At 44.9% G+C, this 24,846-nt stretch overlaps 1 protein-coding gene across 5 annotated transcripts in view; it reads right to left on the reverse strand.

Moving 5' to 3' along the window:
* The window catches only part of RAPGEF4 (Rap guanine nucleotide exchange factor 4), a 168,627-nt gene that overhangs the window by 18,382 nt on the left and 125,399 nt on the right, over positions 1-24,846 (reverse strand). For all 5 annotated transcript variants that reach the window (XM_083706177.1, XM_083706179.1, XM_083706178.1 and 2 more), the window contains 7 exons: positions 17,504-17,654; positions 15,360-15,448; positions 14,192-14,222; positions 13,524-13,602; positions 11,606-11,752; positions 6,767-6,864; positions 488-613 (listed from right to left, as the gene is read on the reverse strand). In XM_083706177.1, coding sequence (XP_083562303.1) covers positions 488-613; positions 6,767-6,864; positions 11,606-11,752; positions 13,524-13,602; positions 14,192-14,222; positions 15,360-15,448; positions 17,504-17,654 — 721 coding nt within the window. The remainder of the gene's footprint in view (positions 1-487; positions 614-6,766; positions 6,865-11,605; positions 11,753-13,523; positions 13,603-14,191; positions 14,223-15,359; positions 15,449-17,503; positions 17,655-24,846) is intronic.

Genomic DNA, 24,846 nt, shown 5'->3' on the forward strand with positions numbered 1-24,846 from the left:
AAATAATTCCACATTAATACACACATATTGTGAAGACACAAGCATACAAACATACATTTCATACAGTCCTTAAAAATGTTCAAACATACCTACACTCAATCCCACAGATAATTCCTTTTCCCATCACCATCCACCACCCCTCACACCACCTTTGTGTTAGACTTCCAATCTACTCAATTGCAATTTCTTTCCACTTCTATTACTTTCTTTCACACACCTTTAACCTAATTTCATGCTTCTTTTTCTATTACACATTGTTATCCATCTTATTTAATATTTCAGTATTTAAAACGGAACTTGTTTATTCTAATAGGAGTTCTGATTTTTCAATATGGTTTTGCAAGTATCCTTTAAACACCTATTACAATATATCCAAAACAATGGGAGAAATTGGAAGGGTCTCAAAAGAGAAGATAGACAGGGACTGGAAGGTGTTAGCCACTTCTGTCTCAGCCTACGATGGGACAAGCACAAGAATTCTCCTCACCTCATGCACGCAGTTGAAAAGCTCCCACTCATAAATGGTCATTTGATACGCTAAGTCTTTGGAGCTCATGAGTTCAAACATTCCCACAGTCCCAGTCAATGGGCCTTCTTGTTCCTGCAGTGGAACCTGGGAAAAATAACAATGAAGCTCTCTGTAAAGGTTCTTATCCACCTGATCTCTCACCAGTGGCGTAGGGTGGGTTGCCAGCACCCGGGGCAAGGCAAGTAATTTGCGCCCCCTAACCCGTGGATTTGCGCCCTCTAACCATAACCCCCAGATGTTGCGCCCGGTGTGGCCGGCCCCCCCTGCACCCCCCACGCTACGCCACTGTCTCTCACTCTGTTTTAACAGCTCTTTTTCTGTTTTGCTTTTTTGCCCGCGATGGCACTTGTATAAAATTGACTGTGTGAATATTGGTCACAGCACCAAACAAAAACAATGGCTTCAAAGTTAAATGCACAACACACACATTGCCGCATAAACGCACACAGAAATGCATACAGGTATGATACACATTTTAGTGTGTTTTTGGGTCTTTGTTGGAAGCCGCCCAGAGTGGCTGCGGAAACCCAGCCAGATGGGCGGGGTACAAATAATAAATTATTATTATTATTATTATTAGTCACTGTGAGCTACGTAAGGGCAAGCAGGACTCGTCAACCTGCAAAGGTAGCCCATCTAGGAGAAGGGAAACTCTGATCCTAAACCTCTACTGCCTTGTGGGATATCTTCGAGAGAAGAAAAGGCTAAGCAGTAAACCCTATACAAATCTGGAGTGGAGTCCCTAAGATGGTTGGATGGTGCCTTCTACACCTCCTTCCGGCAACTCCTGCAGCCAAGCTGGTGCCAAATGTATTTCTGTGCTTTCCTTTGGACCACATCAGCGAGGCTGAGAGGGGGGCCTTTTCATCTGGGCAGCCCAGGACCTCCACACACACTGCCCCGGCTTGTGCTCTGGGGAGGTCACTTTGATGCTGCCAACACAGCGATTTGACTTCACCCCCGGAGGCTCTGTCCATTGTCTCTTGAGACAGGTGGATGCCAACAACGTGAGCTAGGTTTCATCTTTTTCCTCGCTGCAGGAAACGAATAATAATAATAATAATAATAATAATAATAATAATAATAATAATTTTTATTTATGCCCCGCCCTCCCCAGCTAAGACTGGGCTCAGGGCAGCTAACAAGAAACAATAAAAACAAGTTGAATGAATACAACTTAAAAACAAAATTAAAATACAACATTAAAATATTGAAACATTAAAATATTAAAAATGTAGCCTCATCGCAGGAGGAGAAAGGAAAAGAAAAAAGAAAGAGGGGGAGGGAATCAAATTGGCTCCAAGCCAAAGGCCAGGCGGAACAACTCTGTCTTACAGGCCCTGCAGAAAGAAATCAGAGCCTGCAGGGCCCTGGTCTCATGAGGCAGAGCGTTCCACCAGGCCGGAGCCAGAGTTGAAAAGGCCCTGGCTCTGGTTGAGGCTAATCTAACTTTCTTAGGGCCCGGGACCTTGAGGCTCTCCGTGGGGCATACCGGGAGAGGCGGTCCTGTAGGTACGAGGGTCCTAGGCCGTGAAAGGCTTTAAAGGTCAAAAACAGCACCTTAAATCTGACCCTGTACTCCACCGGGAGCCAGTGCAGCTGGAAAAGCACTGGGTGAATATGCTCCCATGGCAGAGACCCCGGGAGGAGCCTCGCTGCAGCATTCTGCACCCGCTGGAGTTTCTGGGACAGCTTCAAGGGCAGCCCCGCGTAGAGCGAATTACAGTAGTCAAGCCTGGAGGTGACCGTCGCATGGATCACTGTTGCCAGGTCGGGTCGAATAACTGAAATAAAGCAGCCTTAAAATACAATGATATAAATCTCTTTCCCTCTCCTGCATCATTCCTGCTGCATTGCAGGGGGGAAGCATACAGGAGAAAGCTGCCAGGAAAAGTGAGGCCGGTGGTCTATCTAGCCCAGTATACACTGACTGGAAGTGGCTTTCCATGGTTCCTAATAGGGGACACCCATTCCTTCCTGGAGTTGCCAGGGACTGAGCCAGTGTGGTGTAGTGGTTAAAAGCAGTAGACTCGTAATCTGGTGAACTGGGTTCGCTTCCCCGCTCCTCCACCTGCAGCTGCTGGGTGACCTTGGGCCAGTCACACTTCTCTGAAGTCTCTCAGCCCCACTCACCTCACAGAGTGTTTGTTGTGGGGGAGGAAGGGATAGGAGAACGTTAGCTGCTTTGAGACTCCTTAGGGTAGTGATAAAGCGGGATATCAAATCCAAACTCTTCTTCTTCTTTTGCACCCACTGTGTGTTTTCCCCAGTGGGGCAAATATCACTTTGGGAAACAGGCCTTGCGCGTTTACAAGCCATTTACAGCACATATCTCCAGACCTAGGAATCATCTGGGGAGTCTTCTTTTGTTTACTTGACACCAGGGGCTTCTGACATAGGAAGAGTATACTCATGAATAAATATACCATTCATTATCTGCCATTTGTTTCCACATGACCTTCACTCACAATTATATTAATTACAGCGATATGCATATACAAAGTGCGGGCTAAATTAATCTTAATTGTTCCCATCTTTCATTAAAACAAACAAGAAACATCAAAACGGCGTTTTTCTGTGCCACGTAACGCGAGGAATGAAGATGCCGCCTGGTGTGAGAATGGAAAGTTTGTATGTTGGATAGATGACCTAAAGAGAACTAATGCTGTGTTGTGATGAAGATGTGAGCTGAAAATATTGGGTTGAAATGCTGCGCAGCCTTAGGTATGCTGCTGTTATGCTGGCCTCACCCTGACTCAGTAAGCAGAACGGGGACGATGTTAACCACTTAAAGCTACTGAGATAATCCATGCAAAATACTTCGGACTCTAAAGCACTCTATACTGTAAATGTTAAGCAATGTTAACATTGCATTAATCTATAGCGAAATGTTCCATCTGCTGAGAAATGGCATTTCTATCTCTCCCAGCTTGTGAGTGATGCAACGGCGAGTGGATTGTACGGGGCTCCTATGAGGATTCTTTTGACCTTGGGAAAACAGGGTTTAGAGACTAGACAGCATTTTGGTTGCCATTCATAGCTTGAATTGTAGCTGCAGAGGCAGAATCATGCAGGGTATGAGATGTTCCATTTTGAAGGATTTTAATTGATCAGAATCGGCTCCCCACTTGAATTTGTAAGCGGAGCTGATATCTACAGTCCTGCATTAAGAAGAATTAACTTAACACCGTTTGCATTTTAGTTACCAGTAATTTGAGCTGGCAGCTGCCCAACGATAGGTGAAGCTATTCTTCCTAGTTGCTTTTTACTCCACTAGAGGGCAGTGCAGTTCATTGACAACATTTCCCTTTCCAAATTGTTTCCGTATTGCAATATGTTCCCTAAACATTAACATAAAACTGGAAGCTTTTGCCTGGCACTTTTAAGGCTATCCTAAACGCGAGCTTTCCTAAGGAGTAGAAGGAATAATGGTCGAAAGCACCAAAAAACGCAGGCACAACCCAAGCCAAGTTAAGCACTTTTAAATTTTACTGATTCAGTAGAAGGCACTGATTTTTATTGTTGTTGTTAAAATTAATGAGACAGTGCCTTTTACTATGATTACGAACCAGGACTTAAGAGAGTTCCATGGACGTACCCATCTTTGGCTGTCCTTCAACTACATTTGTATCTACTCTGAAGATCTCCCAATCTTTTAAACACAAAGGACTGCACAGGAAGGCTCCCCAGCCCTTCTCCAAAAACCCCAAAGTGCTGCTGCTTAGTGCTGGCAAATGCCAAAACTCTTGCCTACAGCTCTTTGCAACCTCCTGCCTGCTGTGTCCAAAATACAGAAGGCTCTTTAAAATGATAAATGAAGGCCGCAAGCGTTGGCATGCCAGAAGCACACTACCGCCTAAACAAAATTTATATTCGCATTTAAATTTAGTTGCTTCCTTTATATTTTAAACAATTGCGATCCAAAACTATCTTTGTATCTGAAGCGACGTCAAAGCTTCCATTTCACAGTTCCTATGAAATGGATTGAAACCTACAAAGTGTCTCATTGGGAGGGGACAAGAGCCAGGATCAAGGCTTGGAGCGAGGGACTTAATTCATGCTGGCCTGCCAACGAAAACTGCTCTGAATGAAAGGAGCAAAAAGCACTTTATAATAATAATCCAGGTCTCTAGAAGTGGACCCCTTGGGAGCATGGCGGGATTACTCTGCTGTTAGTACTCGCAAACATTTCGAATGTTTTAAGGAAAGCCAGACTTTCTAATGAGAACAGTGGTTTTAATTATAGAGCCCTGAGGAACGACTTGAAAGAGTTTATTCTGTGCCTTCATAATATGCCAGCCTATATATAATGCTGTTTTAAAAATTACATGTACAGTGGTACCTCGGGTTACATATGCTTCAGGTTACATATGCTTCAGGTTACAGACTCCGCTAACCCAGAAATATTACCTTGGGTTAAGAACTTTGCTTCAGAATGAGAACAGAAATTGTGCTCCAGCGGTGTGGCAGCAGCGGGAGGCTCCATTAGCTAAAGTGGTGCTTCAAGTTAAGAACAGTTTCAGGTTAAGAACAGACCTCCAGAACGAATTAAGTACTTAACCCGAGGTACCACTGTACACTTCTTTTTACTGCACTTTAAAAAAGGACAGAAATATGCTCTCATGCCACAAGCATAGGGAGCTTTATTCTCCTGTCCCTACAGGTTCACTGAAAATACCTGGCTCATCATTTGGGGAAGCCGGCGACTGCTCTTGCCACTTCCAGGGCTAGGGGTCTTTAGCCAGATCTGCCATGGGTAATAAGCTGCCTGCCAGCAGGGCAACCCCACACATGGCAACACCAAAGGATTGGATTGGATTGATCTTTATTACGGCCATTGGCCCGTTACACGACAGTTTCCCATACCAACATATTATACTTAAACCTCCAAATTTAAAATCGCCAAAACTAACAAAAGACAAACAGGAACCGAAGCAAAACAAAAACAAAGACCACCATCATACATTACAATAAATTTGTAACCTATACATCGCCCTCTGCTCATAAATTAATCAAGGATATCAATGGTGATATCGCCTAAAACATAGATCATGGTTTAAAGGGGTTATCCGAGCCACACAGGAGACCGTTTCTCTTCTTTAGGGATAGGACGCTGATCACGAATCTGGCAACCATGAGTGATCTTAGGGGGTCATCGTCAATTAGTAGATATCTCAGTTTGGCTTCATCCGTATCATCGACAATTCCCTTAAGATATTGAGCAAGAAACTTGCTCCTGGCCGGTAAATGAAAAGCACAGTCAAAAATTATGTGATGCAACGATTCCGGTGCCCCACAATTACAATCACATAAGAGCGATATCTGTCCATTGGAGAATCTATTTCTCACCAAAGGACATCATTGGGGTCGCCCCAAGGCCATCACCACCTCAATACAGTCGTACCTTGGATCTCAAACGTCCTGTCTCCCAAACGAATCGGCTCCCGGATGATCGAAACCCGGAAGTGAGTGTTCCGGTTTCCGAACCTTCTTTTGGAAGCTGAACTTCAGACAGGGCTTCCGATTGGCTGCAGGAGCTTCCTGCAGCCAATCAGAAGCCGCGCTTTGGTTTCCGAATGTTCTGGAAGCCAAACGGACTTCAGGAACGGATTCCGTTCAACTTCCAAGGTACGGCTGTACTGTATTTTTGCTGGTTCCTGCCATTGTTTTCTGTGAGGCCCGACTGTTATGTGGTTGATTTCTAGACCTCTCTAGGTTGAGGGTGTGACACTAGGGTAGCTCTTGAGTGAAAGATGAGAGAAGCGGCTGGTACTCATATTGAAAATACGCATAGTATATAAATTTGTCTAAATAAATACATTTTAAAAACCTGGTCTGAATCAGGGAACGTCCTACTCAGAGAATGCTATCCAGTCCCATAGTATGGATCTTCCCCACACAACTCTTTGCAGCCCACTTGCCAAGCTTTGAAAATCTCCAGTGATAATAATAATAATAATAATAATAATAATAAAAAATTGTACCCCACCCATCTGACTGGGTTGCCCCAGCCACTCTGGGTAGCTTCCAACATATATAAAAACATAACAAAACAGTAAACATTAAAACGCTTCCTTGTACTGGGCTGCCTTCAGATGTCTTGTGGCTAGTTATGTAGAAAGGCCGAGGATAATTTTTCAGGATGAGAAATGCGTATGTTATATAGCATTCAAGTAAGGAGTACAAAGCACAGCCTCTGACCCGAAAGGCGTTCAGAGGCTTAGCATACTTACATACCAGTGAGTCAAACTGGTCTCGAGGGCAAGCAAAGAGGCGTCCGTTAACACTGAGCGTTGTAAACACCGAAACATCGTTTGGTTTTAGCACCACCTTTTCTGTGAACGTGAAAAGCATGGGATATACTATAGAAAACGTACACCCATTCTCACAAGAAAAGTAAGTTGTCAAGACCTCTCATTGGAACAAAACAGAATGGATGCCTACGGTGGAATTTGAGAGAATCTCTTCCATTTGGAAGGGCAGCTTTTATAATTTGAGAGCCCACTCGACTGGAGGACACATTCAAATATTTGTGTGTGGCACTCAGAGGTTAGGTAAGTATTAGTAGCGGCTCACTCGGCGGCATTACTTGTCATTTGGATATATAAAATTTGTTTTTTATTTGTTTGTGTTTTTACGCCAAACAGTTTTTATGTACACAGTACAGAGACCACTGAGGCAGACATTCATTGTTTGTTTTCAATTGTCATTACACTCCGTAACACTCTTTCATATATCAAATTTATGAGTGTTAATTTTTTGATCCCAATGTTTTTCTAATCACGTCCGTAGTAGAACCACGTGACTCTTTTCTCCATTGCAGTCGATCTATACTGCTCCTAGAAAAGCTGGCATCTTTAAGAAAAACAACAGGAAGTTAACAATAAACCCTTTTTTAAAAAAAACCAAAAACCAAAAAACAGCAACAACATTTTACTTGTATTCATAGTTCCAGGTGAGCTATGGGATTTGATCTTTGTCTTGTAAAGATCTTCAGGTGCCTGGACTGAAGTCTGCCTATGCTCTCAGTTATGATGAGACCCTCTTCTGAAGCAGACCAGTGTCTACCATTAAATGGCGATGTCATTCTACTGGGACTCAAATCTCTAGCCACCTTACTTTTTAAACTGTCCCTGGCATGAAGTGTAAGGAGATGGGTGAATTCTTCCCCGCTTTCCTCAGACTAACTTGGAGTCATCAAGAGTTCTTCAACAAAAAATTAGGAGGAACTTGGATCATTTCTCAAGCTCTTCTTGGCAGCACCCTATGGAGAAATGCTTCCATTGCCCTTCCTTTTTTTGGGGGGGGGGGGTGTTCTTTGAAGGATTGCATCTGGGAAAGCTAGGGATGGGGAAGCCCAATTCTTGGGCTAGCAGAGCACCCCTTGCCCAGTCAATCCTAAAGGCTGCCTTTAGGGTAAGATGGTGTGACGTTAACATATGAGAGTGCTGGAGGTGAAATAGTTAAACAGGTTACCCAATCAGAACCTGGGGGTGGAGTCAGAGGGACTATAAAACCAGCTCTGGGAGGGGCAAAGGGAGGAGTTCATTGGGAGTTGGGTGGTTGGGTGGAGTGGGAGTGAATTGGGATAGAGTCTGTGGGTAGGTTGAGTTAGTGTAGCGAAATAAGCTGAGTCAGGAACAGTTAGGAACTAGGAAGACAAGTAAAAATCTGAGAGGTGGTTTAGTGAGTGAGAGCAGGGAGCGGAAGTTATAGGTCTGGATAGGCACCCCATGACTGTAATTGACTGAGACTGTTTATGAAACCACACGCTTCTTAAACTGCAATAAATAAACAGAAGTTTATGTTCCAATTTAACCCTGACTGGACTCGCTATTGTACCAGGTAGGGCCTGGGTGGTGGCAGCGAGAAATAAAGTGGTGGCACAGGGATCAATAGACGGTGAAACGTCCGGGGACCCTGTGTGATCGCCACAGAAAAGTTCTCTATAAGAATTGACTTTTGGCTCCCAACCCCAGATTGTCTGGGGGACAACGTCTCTCGCACAACATCTCCCTTGCTAGAACTGCCCAAAGGAAAAGTGATTTGAGAAAATCCACTCTATGCTATTTGCCCTTGGTGTGATGGCAACTCTGCCAGCTGTCCTAGAGGAAGCTCTACAAAAGCCTTCCAGCAAAGCAAGAGATTTCTCCACTGTGTTGCATGGGGCCTGCTTAGACCCTGGGGAAATCAGTGTGCGCGTGCTGGTAGGGAACTCTTCAGGGAAGTTTTTAATATGTGACATTTTAGTGTATTTCTCATCTCTGTTGGAAGCCGCCCAGAGTGGCTGGGGAAACCCAGCCAGATGGGCGGGGTACAAATAATAAATTATTATTATTATTATTCAAAGGAAGGATCTGAGGCCTTCCTGTGTTCACCTGAGGTGAGCATTCCCAAGTACCTGAAGCTTGTTTCTGAGTCTGAGCTGGAAAGACTTCACTGGCGTCCTCTATAAATGGAAGAAGGTAAAGGTAAAGGGACCCCTGACCATTAGGTCCAGTCATGGCCGACTCTGGGGTTGCGGCTCTCATCTCGCTTTATTGGCCAAGGGTGCCGGTGTACAGCTTCCGGGTCATGTGGCCAGCATGGTGAACCAGAGCAGCGCATGGAAACGCCATTTACCTTCCTGCTGGAGTGGTACCTATTTATCTACTTGCACTTTGATGTGCTTTCGAACTGCTAGGTTGGCAGGAGCAGGGACCGAGCAATAGGAGCTCATCCCGTCTCGGGGATTCAAACTGCTGACCTTCTGATCGGCAAGCCCTAGGCTCTGTGGTTTAATCCACAGCGCTGGAAGAAGGCTGATGACAAAAACACTGATGTTCCTGTTCAGGAAAATGGGTCTAAAGAGCTGTCAATGAGATTTATCACATTCAGATGAAGGTGGGGAAAGCTTTAACACAGCAACCTTAACATATAATGTAATAATTCATTTCGGAATGTAATAGCAATGGTTGGGCTTGCTTTTTGGAAGAGAAACGTAAGATTGTGCTGTCAGTTATATTTAGCTCTCGCAATCCCATCAACAAAAGATACCTGCACGTAACGGATTGGTTCAGAAGGGCTAATTAACTGCCTTATAAATCTTTTTGTCCCAGCGTAGGTCCACCAGAATGCCTCCCACTCTGGTGAAAGAAATCCTATTGAAATTGCAGAATAGGGACGCCCCTGGTATCAATTCATTTGCGGAAAAAGAATTGCCCCCGACAACAGTTTCTATTTGCGCTCCAATGTAGCTTTAATTAACTCTGTCAGAATTCACAGCGCCGCACAAAATTGGAACCAGCAGTCATACCTCAACGCAGCGCTACCTTTCTTAAAGACTTCCCTTCAACTAATGCTCGGCCTTAAAGGTCAAATATTTAATCTACCATCAAAACAAAGCTTTTGCCATAGGACCCTCCCTCCCCTCTCCCAAAAAACCCACCCACCCTATATTTTACCAAATGAAAATATATAGGGCATGATCTCGTCCATCTTGAGCACACCACCCATGCAAGGAGGATTCCCATAGGATTTATAGAACCCTGTTCCCCCCACCTCAAGCCTTACCCACACATAAATACTAAGGAAAGAAGGTGGGTTGAATGGGGACATGAGATACATTCATAGGCCACCCAAAGGCAGCATGGCAGCTAGCATGGTGTAGTGGTTCAAATTTTGGACTTGAAGACCAAGGATCAAATCCCCACTCAGCCATGAGGCACACTGGGTGACCTTGGGCCAATCACTTTTCTTTAGCCTAACCTACCTCACAGGGTAGGACGCGGGTGGCGTTGTGGGTTAAACCACAGAACCTAGGACTTGCCGATCAGAAGGTCAGCGGTTCGAATCCCCACAACGGGGTGAGCTCCCATTGCTTGGTCCCAGCTCCTGCCAACCTAGCAGTTCGAAAGCACGTCAAAGTGCAAGTAGATAAATAGGTTCTGCTTCGGCGGGAAGGTAAACGGCGTTTCCGTGCGCTGCTCTGGTTCGCCAGGCGCGGCTTAGTCATGCTGGCCACATGACCCGGAAGCTGTACACCGGTGCTCTCAGCCAGTAAAGCGAGATGAGCGCCACAACCCCAGAGTCGGTCACGACTGGACCTAATGGTCAGGGGTCCCTTTACCTTTTTACCTCACAGGGTTGTTGTGAGGAGAAAACGGAAAGCAGGAGGACCATGTCAGCTAAGTGTAAATAGGGCTGCATCCTTATTTGTTAAATTTGTATCCTGTCTTTCCGCCAGACAGAGCTCATTTATTACCACAAAGCTGTTGTGCTATTATTATTATTTCAGTTTATATACCACCCTGTAACTACAGATCTCAGGGCAGTTCACCGATCCTAACACAGATATAGTACTAAAAAAGCCTTTTTATTTAAAAATACCAGGGAAGATATACCTCAGCCAAATTACTGAATCAAGTTTAATGTCTGTCGACCAACTAAATAATTTTCAGCTGATTCATTGCCTGGCTTTTAAACCAATGAATCAATTAAGTTTAAACATACTTGCTTATTTCCGAAAACGTACAGGGTACATATGTGCCTTTTTTTTTATCTATTAAACGAACCGTGAGGTGATTTCCAGTTTAATGATTTTCATCATGGTGAGATGGAAAGAATATCTTTAATATTCTCTTCATCATTCTACACAACAGTGGCAAACCAGACACATGGGGCAGCCTTAAAAATAAACAGGTGAGCCGTTAATGCGCAGCCTCCCAAGTAATCAACTAAAGCTTTAGCTGATTAACGTACAACTAAACCAATCCATTGGATTAATCTACAATTAAAGGCTGAAAGCTTACATTCATACTCTGGCCATGGATCTAATTTGTGTAATGTGCTGCAGCTTCAGACTGAGGTTTTTGGCTGCAGATTTTGGGGGTGGGGCTGTGGGGAGGTTGATGACAGCCAAGGTGCAGAAATTTAGATTCCATTGCCCACAGCGAAAGGTGCAGTCCGGTTTGCCAGGTATTAAAAATGAAAGACAAAAAGTCTTTAAAGAAATCAGTGCGAGCTTTCCCCATTCCTTCATGGTCTGCTGCCCCAAAGGTAAATGAGGAGTGTTAAAGATTATGCAAATGCCCTTACCTCCTCCCGAGCTCATCTTTACTAATATCAAGCCATCTCCAGAGCCCAGCTTGTCAGCTACGGCACTGATAACTTCTTTTACGGAAGACAACACTGGAATGCGGATTGTAGTGTAGGTTTGGTCGATGCAGTACACCTTGAACAAAACTTCAGAAACAAGGCACATCATGAATAAGGGCTGTAAGAAGATGAAACAAGGTAGGATGCAGAATATGATGATGATGATGATAATAATGATAATTTATACCCCACCCATCTGGCTGGGTTTCCCCAGCCACTCTGGGCAGCTTCCAACAAAATATTAAAATACAATATATGAATTCAGTTATTATTATTATTATTATTAGAATTTATATACTGACCTATACCCTGGGGTCTCAGGGCAGTTCACAGAATAAAATCAAGATATAAAACCACAAAATACCTAATAAAAATAAAAACAACAACCCAATACCCCCTCCCCTCCCTACACAAAGAATACATTTTAAAAGGGCATAGGATGTAAATCGGATCAACCAAAGGCCTGGTTAAAAAGGAACGTTTTTGCCTGGCGCCTAAAGGTGTATAATGAAGGCGCCAGGTGAACTACCCTGGAAAGAGCATTCGACAGATGGGGAGCCACTAGAGAGAAGGCCCTGTTCTCATGTTGCCACCCTCCGAACCTCTCGAGGAGGAGGCACACGAAGGAGGGCCTCAGGGTCCGAGTAGGTTCATATGGAAAGAGGTGGTCCTTGAGGTATTGCGTTACAACTGTATGCAACTTAGCACTGCCCTATTTTATTTTATTTTGTTAAAGGGGAGGGTGTTCTCAGTGGGCCCCATAGTTTCTTGCTTCTCCTAGGCCCAATCCTAAAGCAGAGATGGGGAAGTTGATGTTGCTCCCATCACCCCCGACCATTGTGGCGAAGGGGAGCTGGAGTCCAAGAACATCTGGAAAACCACAGGATCCCCATCTTTCTCCGAGATGGAGGAGGCAAGATCTGTGGAGGCTTGCTTCTGCTTTTCCTTGCTCCTCACACCGCTCACATGCTGTTGAGAGAGCAGGGCACCAACAGCAAGGAGGAGTAGGAGCTGACCCAGAAAGTCCCAGAGATTGGCAGTAGGCATGCATCTTTATCCTTGTTGATGATAATAATAATAATAATAATAATAATAATAATAATAATAAATATTTAGCTATACCCCGCCCTCCCCAGTTCAAAAACCAGGCTCAGAGCGGCTAACCACAAATTTAAAACACTTAATTGTAAAAGCAGCATAAAATACAATATAAAAACATGAATAACAAAAAAAAATCAAAGTTCAGAAATCAATTTAGGGGAAATAAGCATTAGATAATCCCCAGGGCTAGCTGACGGAATTGGTCCTACTTGGGCCAGCGAGGAGGCCAGCAGAGAATTAGCTGTGGGGTCTCAGAGCGGGTGATCTTCATAAAAGGGGAGGGGGAGGGAAGAGAAGGGAAATAAAAGATCAGGCTGAATTCAAATTAAAGGCCAGGCGGAATAGCTCTGTCTTACAGGCCTGATGGAAGGAGGTTAAATCCTGAAGAGCCCTAGTCTCGTGGGACAGAGCATTCCACCAGGTCGGAGCCAACACTGAAAAGGCCCTGGCCCTGGTGGAGGATAGTCTGAGTTCCTTAGGGCCTGGGACACCTAAACTATGGTTATTTGTGGACCTTAAGGTCCTCTGCGGGGCAGACCAGGAGAGGCAGTCCAGATAAATACCAGTCCTTGATTCTTGGCAGACTAAGAAAGGGCGGTGAGTTGCTAGGGGGGAGAAGATGGTTTAATCCTGACCACTCCTAACCCAGCTCAGGGGCCGTCTCAACATGAGAAGAGACCCTGGACAAAATTCCACGTGGGGCTGGTGGTCCTTTTCTTCTATCACCCAAGTCCTGTGATCATACTCAATGACTTACGTTCATCGCTTCCCCTTATGGGCTGCCGTTTTTGCGTTCTTTCGTCACTCGTGTTGAAGTGCTGCAAGAGAACTTTGTGCTGGGGAAACAAACCCGACAAAACGCCATGATTGTAAATGCAAGCAGGAAACTTTTCCAGAAAGCTACTGCATATTACGTAAGAGTTGTCATGCCAAATCAGGCCAAAGACCTACCCAGTCCAGCAAAGCCTTTGTGTGGCTAGCGGCTATTGGTCATGAGTTTGCCTAATCCCGTTCTGAAGCCATCCAAGCTGGCAGCCGCCACTGTATGCTGTGGTGGTGAATCCCATCATTTAACTTTGTGATGTGTTATACAGCTGATGGTGCGTGGGGGAGAAAGAATAACAGAATACCCATAGATCTGATCGAATTTCATTGCGTGGACTTGCTTCTTCTTCGGAGGCTAAATTCTCAGGGCACCTTCACATCTTCTGTTTTAACCGCATGCATGTAACATTATGCGTACACCCAAGACTATAGCACGTCTGCACAACCGATGTGCTTTCCAAAGTATAAACGATACCGATGCGTCGGACAGGATACTATAGTAAAGATGTACTTGCCAATCCATAGGTGTGCACTTGCCTTTAGTGGTTGGGAAAATAACAGTTTAACATTTTATGTGAGCCGAGCAGTCAAAATAGTTACCTTTTTCTGTGGTGCTTTAGCTTCCTCTGATCTGCAAAAAGAAAAATACAGCCTATTTTTGGAGGGTGAAATTTGGAAGATTTTAGCAACGGTGGTTTGTTTCACACGTAACACTAAACCATGGTTTGGCACTATGTGCACAAGCAAAACGCAAGTGAAGCCTCAGGCTTGTGCATGCCACTCTCCTTCTCCCCATGAGGCTAGGAAAAGAACTCTTCTAGCATTTAATTAATCATTCAAAGAATCCTTGCTTTGCATTATGTATGAAAAAAGAGATCAAGCTGGTTTGTTTTTTGAAGCAAAGCTGTTTCAAGAGGAGGAACACAGTAACATAGGTTGCTGCGTTTCCAGTGAGTCCATTAGTGGATTGTAGATTCCATTAAGCTCAGTGTTCATCTTCTACACTGTCGGGCAACAGCTCTGTGGGGTTTCAGGCAGGGAGTCACCTGGAAAAGACAGGTATTGGCTTCCAAAAAAATATTAAAATACTGTAATACATCAAACATTAAAAGCTTCCCTAAACAGGGCTGCCTTCAGATGTCTTCTAAAATTCTGGTAGTTGTTGTTCTCTTTGACATCTTGTGGGAGGGCGTTCCACAGGGCGGGTGCCACTACCGAGAAGGCCCTCTGCCTGGTTCCCTGTAGCTTGGCTTCTCGCAGTGAGGGAACCGCCAGAAGGCCCTCGGTGCTGGACCTCAATGTCTGGGTAGAACAATGGGGGTGGAGATGCTCCTTCAGATATACTAGACCAAGGCCGTTTAGGGCTTTAAAGGTCAGCACCAACACTTTGAATTGTGCTTGGAAACGTACTGAATTCCTTTGCAGGATTCAAAATGCATGTTTGCAAACCGCAGTCCTCCTCTTCCTCTCTCCTGTAACATCTAGAAACACAGGTGTATGGTAGGATGCCATAGCACTTCAAGTTTCCCTACTCCACTTCGTTGGCCTGGCTTGGATATCATGCTAAACCGTGGTTGATTGCTCAATAGCACAATGACATTTCATAATACTATATGTCTTCCTACTCTTTTTGGTATACAAACTCTAAAAAAAAGTTCTAGCTAAATTCTTTGCTGATGGGGAGATGGAATACAGTGAAGCTTTCTCTCTGGTTTCACACATTTGCAAAAGCTAGTATAGAGATGAACAAATTCAAGGTTATGCTTACATTTGTTTCATAGTCTTCTCTAGCTCTGGTAGTTGCTCTTTGAGGGCTGTAATCATCCTCGTATCATCTGATACACATACATAAAACTCCTATTAAATGAAAAAGAACACCCTTCAAACAATAATACAAAGAGACAGTCAACTTGTCAAGATATATATTGCAGGTGGGCTGACTACAAAGAAAAACGGTTCAATAGAAGTTCCTGAAAAATACCGGAGAAACAAATGTCCGCATTGGAAAAGTTCAAAAGGATGGAAGATGTCCTCTGAATCTTACTCCACCTCTAATCCAATATTATCTCAAGAGATGGAGTTGGCAGAGTGAGATGGTCACCTCTAGCAACAGATCTTCCATGTCATTAAAGAGAGAGACAGTGTCAGTTATTTAAAAGGTAAAGGTAAAGGACCCCTGGGTGGTCAAGTCCAACTTAACTATTGGGTGCGGCTGTCATCATGCTTCAGGCCAAGGGAGCCGCCATTTGTCCACCGACAGCTTTCCGGGTCACGTGGCCAGCAGCCACTTCTGACCACTTCTGACACCACGACAAGTGCCAGAGAGCACGGAAACACCATAGAATCATAGAGTTGGAAGAGACCACAAGGGCCATCGAGTCCAACCCCCTGCCAAGCAGGAAACACCATCAGGGCACCGTTTACCTTCCTGCCACAGCGGTACCTATTTATCTACTCGTGTTGGTCAAACCTAGCCAGTTATTTATTATTATTTTATTATTTATTTATTATCATCATGTTTAAACACGGCAGTAAGATCTGCTCTTTTGATTTTCCATCTCATGTGCTGAAACATTTGGGGAGAGCAGGGTAAACTCAAGCCCTACTTAGGATTGCAGGTAGAGGCTTACGTGAACGCATGGGCACACTGGCTCCACTCCTGCCACCTTCCACGAGTTCAAAGGGGGCTGTTTGCAGGGAGAAATCTCCTGTATTCACACAGGCTCCCGTGAAAAATCTGGGCTCCAAAATGCATCCTCCCCAAAGTACAGGAGGTTTCCATGCTGCAGGCAATCACTTTTGAACTTGCACCCAGCGCCATGAGGGCAGCAGAGATAGTGCGCTCACGAAAACTCCCTCTTCCTTGCAAGTTCATTTAAGCCTTTATATGGACACCTGAAAAGGGATCAGTCAAACAGTGATAGCAGCTATGGGGTCATTTGCGGTACTTGGCTTGCATTTGCATCGATGATGCCAAGGAGCTTTGCTTGACCACAGCTTATAGTTAGGGATTTTTAAAAAAATACACTGTACACATTTAATATTTTATTATTTCTGAAATGGCTTGGTGTTCCCAGGTAACGGCCATGGTTTTCCCGTGAAAAACGGAGGGGGCAGTATGCTAATCAGAACATCATTTTGACTGCAATTCTATACAGAGTAAAAAAAGGTAAAGGACCCCTGGACGGTTAAGTCCAGTCAAAGGCGACTATGGGGTTGTGGCGCTCATCTTGCTCTCAGGCCGAGGGAGCTGGCGTTTGTCCACAGACAGCTTTCCGGGTCATGTGGCCAGCAGGACTAAACTGCTTCTGGCGCAATGCAACACCGTGACAGAAACCAGAGCGCACAGAAATGCTGTTTACCTTCCTGCTGCAGCGGTACCTATTTATCTACTTGCACTGGCATGCTTTTGTCCTGCTAGGTTTGGCATGAGCTGAGACAGAGCAATGGAAGCTGACTCCGTCACGGGGATTCGAACCGCCGACCGGATTCGCAAGCCCAAGAGGCTCAGTGGTTTAGACCACAGCGCCACCTAACACAGTACTGTTTACTGCTAAGTAGTATTACATGCATGGGATTGCACTGGAAACGTCTAGTTTCCATATTTTCACAATGTCCATTTCTTTCAATGTGATTGTTTCTGTATTAGAAAACAGACTGGTATCTCCACCCCCACTTTCCTCCCTGAAATTGCAGCCAGTGGCAACAAGGCATGATATTGTTTGCAGCAGCAGGACATCTCCATACAAAGCAGCCCAAGAAGGACATCTATAGTTGATTGTGCTTGAATGTAACGTCCTTAGGAAGGAGAATTCTAAAGCTTGGGAAACAGTCTTGGCTCAGCTCTCCTGCCTCAGTAACTAGTTAATATTGATTCCAACAAAACAGCAGTACTAAGCAATTGCGCCCTACCTCCAGAAACGCCATTGCCGCTTCGTCCTCTTGCAGGATATCTCCATACAAAGCAGCCCATTGCAGCACTAAACGAATGACTCGCCGTTTGTTGTTTAGGGCATAATCCATTTTTTCTTGCTCCGTACCCTGCGAAGGCTGAGCGTGGTAAGTGCCAAGATGTCAAGGAAAACGTTCACTCTGCTACTTCATCCACCCCCCTCAGAATTTCCCATCGCTTCCTCATAACATAGCGCGCTTAAAATTGATGCACACACAACTGCCCAGCAGGATTTTCAAGATCAATCACATTTTGTGCATTCTCCAGTTTATATACTTTCATGGCTTTTGATGACTTAGCATGGCGGTGGTGGGGAGATGGACCCAATGGGCCTTGCCTTGTAAAAGTACAATTGGCAAATGGTTCAAGGGACATGGACCCAATTTGTTACTTTCCCTGGACTGTGGATGCTTGTTGGTGGTGGAAGAGTGGGATCAAGGCAAGCCCTCTGGCCTTAAGGGAGATGCAGAAAGATGCACGATAGCCACTGTAGTAATAAACTGAACACAGTGTAGGTAGATATATTATTTCTATGGTTTTGTATTTGTGTAGGAGGCAGGTAGCAAAGCACATTTCTATAGTCCTGTTTTAGCTGATGTTGTTGTGCTCTTCAACTTTAACTTGTGGTTTTTGCCTCTGCAGAGAAATAATAATAATAATAATTTATTATTTATACCCCGCCCATCTGGCTGGGTTTCCCCAGCCACTCTGGGCGGCTCCCAACAGAATATTAAAAACACCCTAAAACATCAAACATCAAAAACTTCCCTAAACAGGGCTGCCTTCAGAAGTCTTCTAAAAGTCAGATAGTTGTTAATTTCTTTGACATCTGATGGGAGGGCGTTCCACAGGGCAGGTGCAAAAAACCGAGAAGGCCCTCTGCCTGGTTTCCTGTAACATCACTTCTCGCAAGGAGGGAACCGCCAGAAGGCCCTCGGAGGAGGACCTCAGTGATTCTATTTGCAGGAGATGTACATGCTACAATTGTTGATTCTTCTTGCTGTGATTTATTCACAAGTTAATTGCTTGTCAGCATGGGGCATATGAAAGTGTGTGTGTGTGTGTGTGTGTGTGTGTGTGTGTGTGTGTGTGTTTGTGTGTGTGTATGCATTGGGGGGAAAGCAAGGACCACTGGTTTTCCAGGCCACTGCTACAGATCAGAGGGGAGGGCGTAGGGCTGGTTCTAGTTTCTATTGCCACTTCTAGCTTGCACTGTGGTGACATTAGCCTGGGACTCTGTGATGTTGTGGTACATTGCCTTCCTGTCAGTGGAGGTGAGGCATTTGCCTTCCCTAACATAATTCAGTCTGTCCTTTCATTAGGGAAGTAAGAAAGCAGCTATTTCTGTTCCAACCTATCTTTGTCACAACCAGCGCTGTTTCTCTTCTGCTGCAGTCCACTTTCTGCCAAATATTATATTTCTCACTTTCCACTATTTAATGTAATATATGTAATTAGTTCGACAACATAATTAATGGCACAATTATTTCCACACCACTCGTTCTGATTTACAGGACACATCAAACCAATGTTTTTAATAAAAATAAAAATAAAAAGGTCATTCATGATGTATCAGTTACAGCCTTAAAAAACCAACCAACCCAAGAACCTTATGAGTGAGTACTAATCAAATTCACTGGACTGATTTCCATTCCAGGTCTGGGATGAAACAATGAACAGCAGCAATTGCTGCTTCCATTTATGATGGAATTTTCTGAAGCCCCAGCCTTTCACAGCCATCGCCCTTTGAAAATAAGACAAGCAGAGCATCTTTGCACATAGATACATTGCCTCATCAACCTTCTGCTCACACAGACCTTTGATATGTGTGCATTTGCAACCCAGAGTCCAGCATGACCAAGGGAAAGAGCACATTTTTTAAAAAATGTATATATGGTTATGCTAGCAATAATATAAATCTGTATCATTAAACAAGTCAATGGAATCCATTAAAATTTCATTGTGATTCTTACTGTTTGCAAGCCAGCAATGAAGATACAATGGAATGCTACCCTCACCAACGTCAGAAGCAGTTTTCTCTGCATCCTGGTTCTTTCCCATGCAGAACAGGTGCAGCAAACAGTATTTTGAAATGTACGCATATGTTAGAGTTCTGTTGTTACAGGGCAACTCAGGTGTAAACTTCTCCCTTTTGGAAAGGGCAAGTTTTGACATGAAGATCAGAAATGGCGACTGCCCAGCACAACCTTGGTTTGAGGGATGTGCTTGTTCACAATGCATCTCTTATCAGTCCAGGGGCAGCAGAGATGAGTCTACAAGCACTACTGAAATTCTACTTAGTCCAGGCTGACTTGGGATCCAGTGACAGACAGATCTGACAGCCAGCCGTATATAGCTAGATCCTCACGAAACAGGGAGGAAATTGAATATAATAGTATTTTGTGCGTTCCATGTGGAATTAATGGCCCAGAATATTTTCTGCATATGACAGTTCTGACAAGCACAGGGCCTTGGTGAATGTAAGTCTTAAAATAAACTGTTTCTTTCAAATCAAAGCACGGGGGCTTTGACATGCAATCTCTGGGATGTCTCAAGAGACTGTGAGCTGATCAGAAGGGAAAACAAATGCATCAATAGAATCTCTTGCACAATATATGCACAATATGACTAAAGCAGTGATTTAAGGGGGGGGGATAGAAACTGGGCTTATTAAGCCATTTTTTTGTTTCCCTTAGACACTGCTACAGCTACTTAACAGCCTAGGACATGGGACATCCTACTGAAATCTAGGGTGATGTGGAAAAGAAAGTACACCCTCTTTGAATTCTGCGGTTTTACATACGAGGACAAAATAAAAATCACCTGTTCTTTAGAATGTCTAAGGAACATGGTGCAGTATGTCATGACTGCAGGTTTTAAATGAACTTACAAAAATATATATATTTGGTTGAGATCAGAAAGGTCAGGCTACCTGGTGGAGGTGAGAGTAGACATTGCATTGCCTAGGTTGGTCCCTTTAACTGTTTGTAGGGACAGTTATAACATTTCATAAATCCAGTAGCATTTCACTGAGCTGTTCTCTCCCTGCAGATTCTACCATGCAAGCCCTGTAATTATTTAATATCCTTCTATCTGCTTATTAAGTGACTCACGACATGCACTAGTAATTTTTGCCGTTATTTTTCATTGCTCATCTACTTATTTTTAATTCTGCTAATAATTTCTCCCATGCAAATGTGATCGTGGGATGTGCGGGGGGGAGAGGGAACCCTCCCTCCCCAAATGTTCACACTGCATATCTATTAGAATAATAGCGTTATGTATAAATAAATGACAGAGGCTGTAATTTTGAAAGGTATTAATCAACAACGATGTTGTGACTGAATACCAATCTCGACAAGTTTCGTTGCTTTAAAATTGCAATAATTTTTTACAGCCCGTTCCTCCCTCAATGCAAGCAGGGATCTACCGTATTTTTCGCTCTATAACACGCACCTGACCATAACACGCACATCGTTTTTAGAGGAGGAAAACAAGGGAAAAAACATTCTGAATGAAACAGTGGATGTATCATTTTTGTGCTTCATGCTGTGGCCACAGACATGTGATCTGATGGTGAATTTGGGCTGACCCAATGCAAAAATCCTGAGAATCCCTGTGCATCCATGGTTTGTAACCACGTTTTTGCACCATTGCAGCCCCAGGCAACAGTGGGTGCGTGATTTTTGGGGGGCAGGCTGTAGCCATGGACATGCTATGTGCTCTGATGGTGAATTTGGGCTGACCCAATGCAAAGATCCAGAGGATCCATGTGGATCCATGGTTTGTAACCACGTTTTTGCACCATTGCAGCCCCAGGCAACAGTGGGTATGTGATTTGGGAGGGGGGGCAGGCTGTAGCCATGGACATGCTATGTGATCTGATGGTGAATTTGGGGTGACCCAATGCCAAAATCCTGAGAATTACTGTGGATCCATGGTTTGTAACCATGTTTTTGCACCATTGCAGCCCCAGGCAACAGTGGGTGCGTGATTTTTGGGGGGCAGGCTGTAGCCATGGACATGCTATGTGCTCTGATGGTGAATTTGGGCTGACCCAATGCAAAGATCCAGAGGATCCATGTGGATCCATGGTTTGTAACCACGTTTTTGCACCATTGCAGCCCCAGGCAACAGTGGGTATGTGATTTGGGGGGGGGCAGGCTGTAGCCATGGACATGCTATGTGATCTGATGGTGAATTTGGGGTGACCCAATGCAAAAATCCTGAGAATTCCTGTGGATCCATGGTTTGTAACCATGTTTTTGCACCATTGCAGCCCCAGGCAACAGTGGGTGCGTGATTTTGGGGGGGCAGGCTGTAGCCATGGACATGCTATGTGCTCTGATGGTGAATTTGGGCTGACCCAGTGCAAAGATCCTGAGGATCCATGTGGATCCATGGTTTGTAACCGCGTTTTTGCACCATTGCAGCCCCAGGCAACAGTGGGTATGTGATTTGGGGGGGGGGGGGCAGGCTGTAGCCATGGACATGCTATGTGATCTGATGGTGAATTTGGGGTGACCCAATGCCAAAATCCTGAGAATTCCTGTGGATCCATGGTTTGTAACCATGTTTTTGCACCATTGCAGCCCCAGGCAACAGTGGGTGCGTGATTTTTGGGGGGCAGGCTGTAGCCATGGACATGCTATGTGCTCTGATGGTGAATTTGGGCTGACCCAATGCAAAGATCCTGAGGATCCATGTGGATCCATGGTTTGTAACCACGTTTTTGCACCATTGCAGCCCCAGGCAACAGTGGGTATGTGATTTGGGGGGGGGCAGGCTGTAGCCATGGACATGCTATGTGATCTGATGGTGAATTTGGGGTGACCCAATGCCAAAATCCTGAGAATTCCTGTGGATCCATGGTTTGTAACCATGTTTTTGCACCATTGCAGCCCCAGGCAACAGTGGGTGCGTGATTTTGGGGGGGCAGGCTGTAGCCATGGACATGCTATGTGCTCTGATGGTGAATTTGGGCTGACCCAATGCAAAGATCCTGAGGATCCATGTGGATCCATGGTTTGTAACCGCGTTTTTGCACCATTGCAGCCCCAGGCAACAGTGGGTATGTGATTTGGGGGGGGGGCAGGCTGTAGCCATGGACATGCTATGTGATCTGATGGTGAATTTGGGGTGACCCAATGCCAAAATCCTGAGAATTCCTGTGGATCCATGCTTTTAAACCACATTTTTGCACCATTGCAGCCCCAGGCAACAGTGGGTGCGTGATTTTTGGGGGGCAGGCTGTAGCCATGGACATGCTATGTGCTCTGATGGTGAATTTGGGCTGACCCAATGCAAAGATCCTGAGGATCCATGTGGATCCATGGTTTGTAACCGCGTTTTTGCACCATTGCAGCCCCAGGCAACAGTGGGTATGTGATTTGGGGGGGGGGGCAGGCTGTAGCCATGGACATGCTATGTGATCTGATGGTGAATTTGGGGTGACCCAATGCCAAAATCCTGAGAATTCCTGTGGATCCATGCTTTTTAACCACATTTTTGCACCATTGCAGCCCCAGGCAACAGTGGGTGCGTGATTTTTTTGGTGCAGGCTGTAGCCATGGACATGCTATGTGATCTGATGGTGAATTTGGGGTGACCCAATGCAAAGATCCTGAGGATCCATGCTTTGTAACCACATTTTAAGTGGGGAGCGAAGGAAAAACAAAGAAGGGACATTAGAGGGGTGTGCAGAGAAGCAGCTGGCTAAGAATGCAGGAGAGGGATTTAACGGGAGGGAGGAAAGAAAGGCAAAAGTTTCCCCCCACCCAAGCCAGCCATCTCTCTCTCTCTCTCTCTCCCTCTCTCCCTCCCTCCTCTCTCTCTCCCTCCCCCTCCCCCCTCTCTCTCTCCCTCCCCCCTCTCTCTCTCCCTCCCCCTCCCCCCTCTCTCTCTCCCTTCCCCCCTCTCTCTCCCTCTCCCCCAGCAGCACCGGAGCTTGCCTGGAGGGGAGGGGCTTTCCCTGCTCTTTGTTCCGTTTCAGCAAACACAGCAGCGAAACAGAGGGGGTGGGCAGTAAGACCCTGAGGCAGAATGCAGGAAAGTAGCCGCTTCCTCTTTTCAGGTTTCGCTTCTCCGTGCAGCGTGCAGCGCCGCGATTTGATTTTTGCATGATTTTTCGGCTCCAGGGACCACACATTCGCTCTATAACACGCACAGACATTTCCCCTTCCTTTTTAGAAGAAAAAATCTGCGTGTTATAGAAGGAAAAATACGGTAGTTCCTTTTCACGTGCATTGGAACCGAATGTTCGGTATTTATCACCATGAGAGAGTAGATGAATGAGATCAGATCATGTGTGTGTAACATGCTAACCTTTCTCTTAAAACAATGCAGAAATAATAATATAATAATAATACAATAAGTGGTATTCAACTGTGTACCTCCACCACCCACAAATCTGGTCTGGAGGCTTGGTGGAAAAGACAGAAGAGGTTTGGAGTGGGTGTTGGTGGAGAATTGTGCATTAAACTAGTAAGAGACTGACACCAAAGGCCAGAGGCAGGAGGCAGAAAAGGACTGAGAACAGGGCTGTGCACACACTTCTGAATCCAGTACGCTCCCAACATTGGTTTGGGAAGTGGTGCACACACGACGTTCACCACACAACCCATATCTATCCTGTCGTTCCTTGGGAAATGCTGAGGTTTGATCTGTTTTCCCCAAAACTAACTTCATTTCAAACACAGAAAAACAACAACATCCCTGCCCATCTGGACCTAGTTCTGTTTTAAGCCAGTAATGTGTACACAGTCTTAAGTCCACCCCTGGAGACCATGCAAAGCTACATTTAGTGAACAATAAGGAAGCTGAAATCCAAGAGATGCCAGGTCCTAAGAAATGAAAAAGGCAGGAGAATGTGAATTAAATCTAAGCTAGGTTCTGTGCTACGAAAACGGACTACATCTTGCACAACGTGACTGAAGCCAGGCAGGATTTCTGTACTTCCAACATTTAGTTCATCTGTTTCTTTGGTGGGAAAAAAAAAAGATTTTGCTCCTGTCACACACACACACACACACACAAATACCGTCAGCTGGGCTGTATTTATGTGGCTTTTTGTTGCTTTCCTCAACACATGTCACAGGTTTTTAATTACTTTTGCTATTTGTGGCACCACAATAGCACTCAAACAGATCTGGTTTCCAGGGTGATTATGCAAGCCGATGTAGAAATTTGAAAATAGGTGGCCTCCAAAGAGCTTATTATTTTAAATGATATAGTATAACCTGCCGGTGGGTAAAGCCAACACTTGGGGATGGAGGTGGAGGAGAAACAAGCAAGGGAAACAATA

This window comes from Podarcis gaigeae (assembly GCF_964106915.1).
Source record: "Podarcis gaigeae genome assembly, chromosome: 1".
Lineage (NCBI taxonomy): Eukaryota > Metazoa > Chordata > Lepidosauria > Squamata > Lacertidae > Podarcis > Podarcis gaigeae.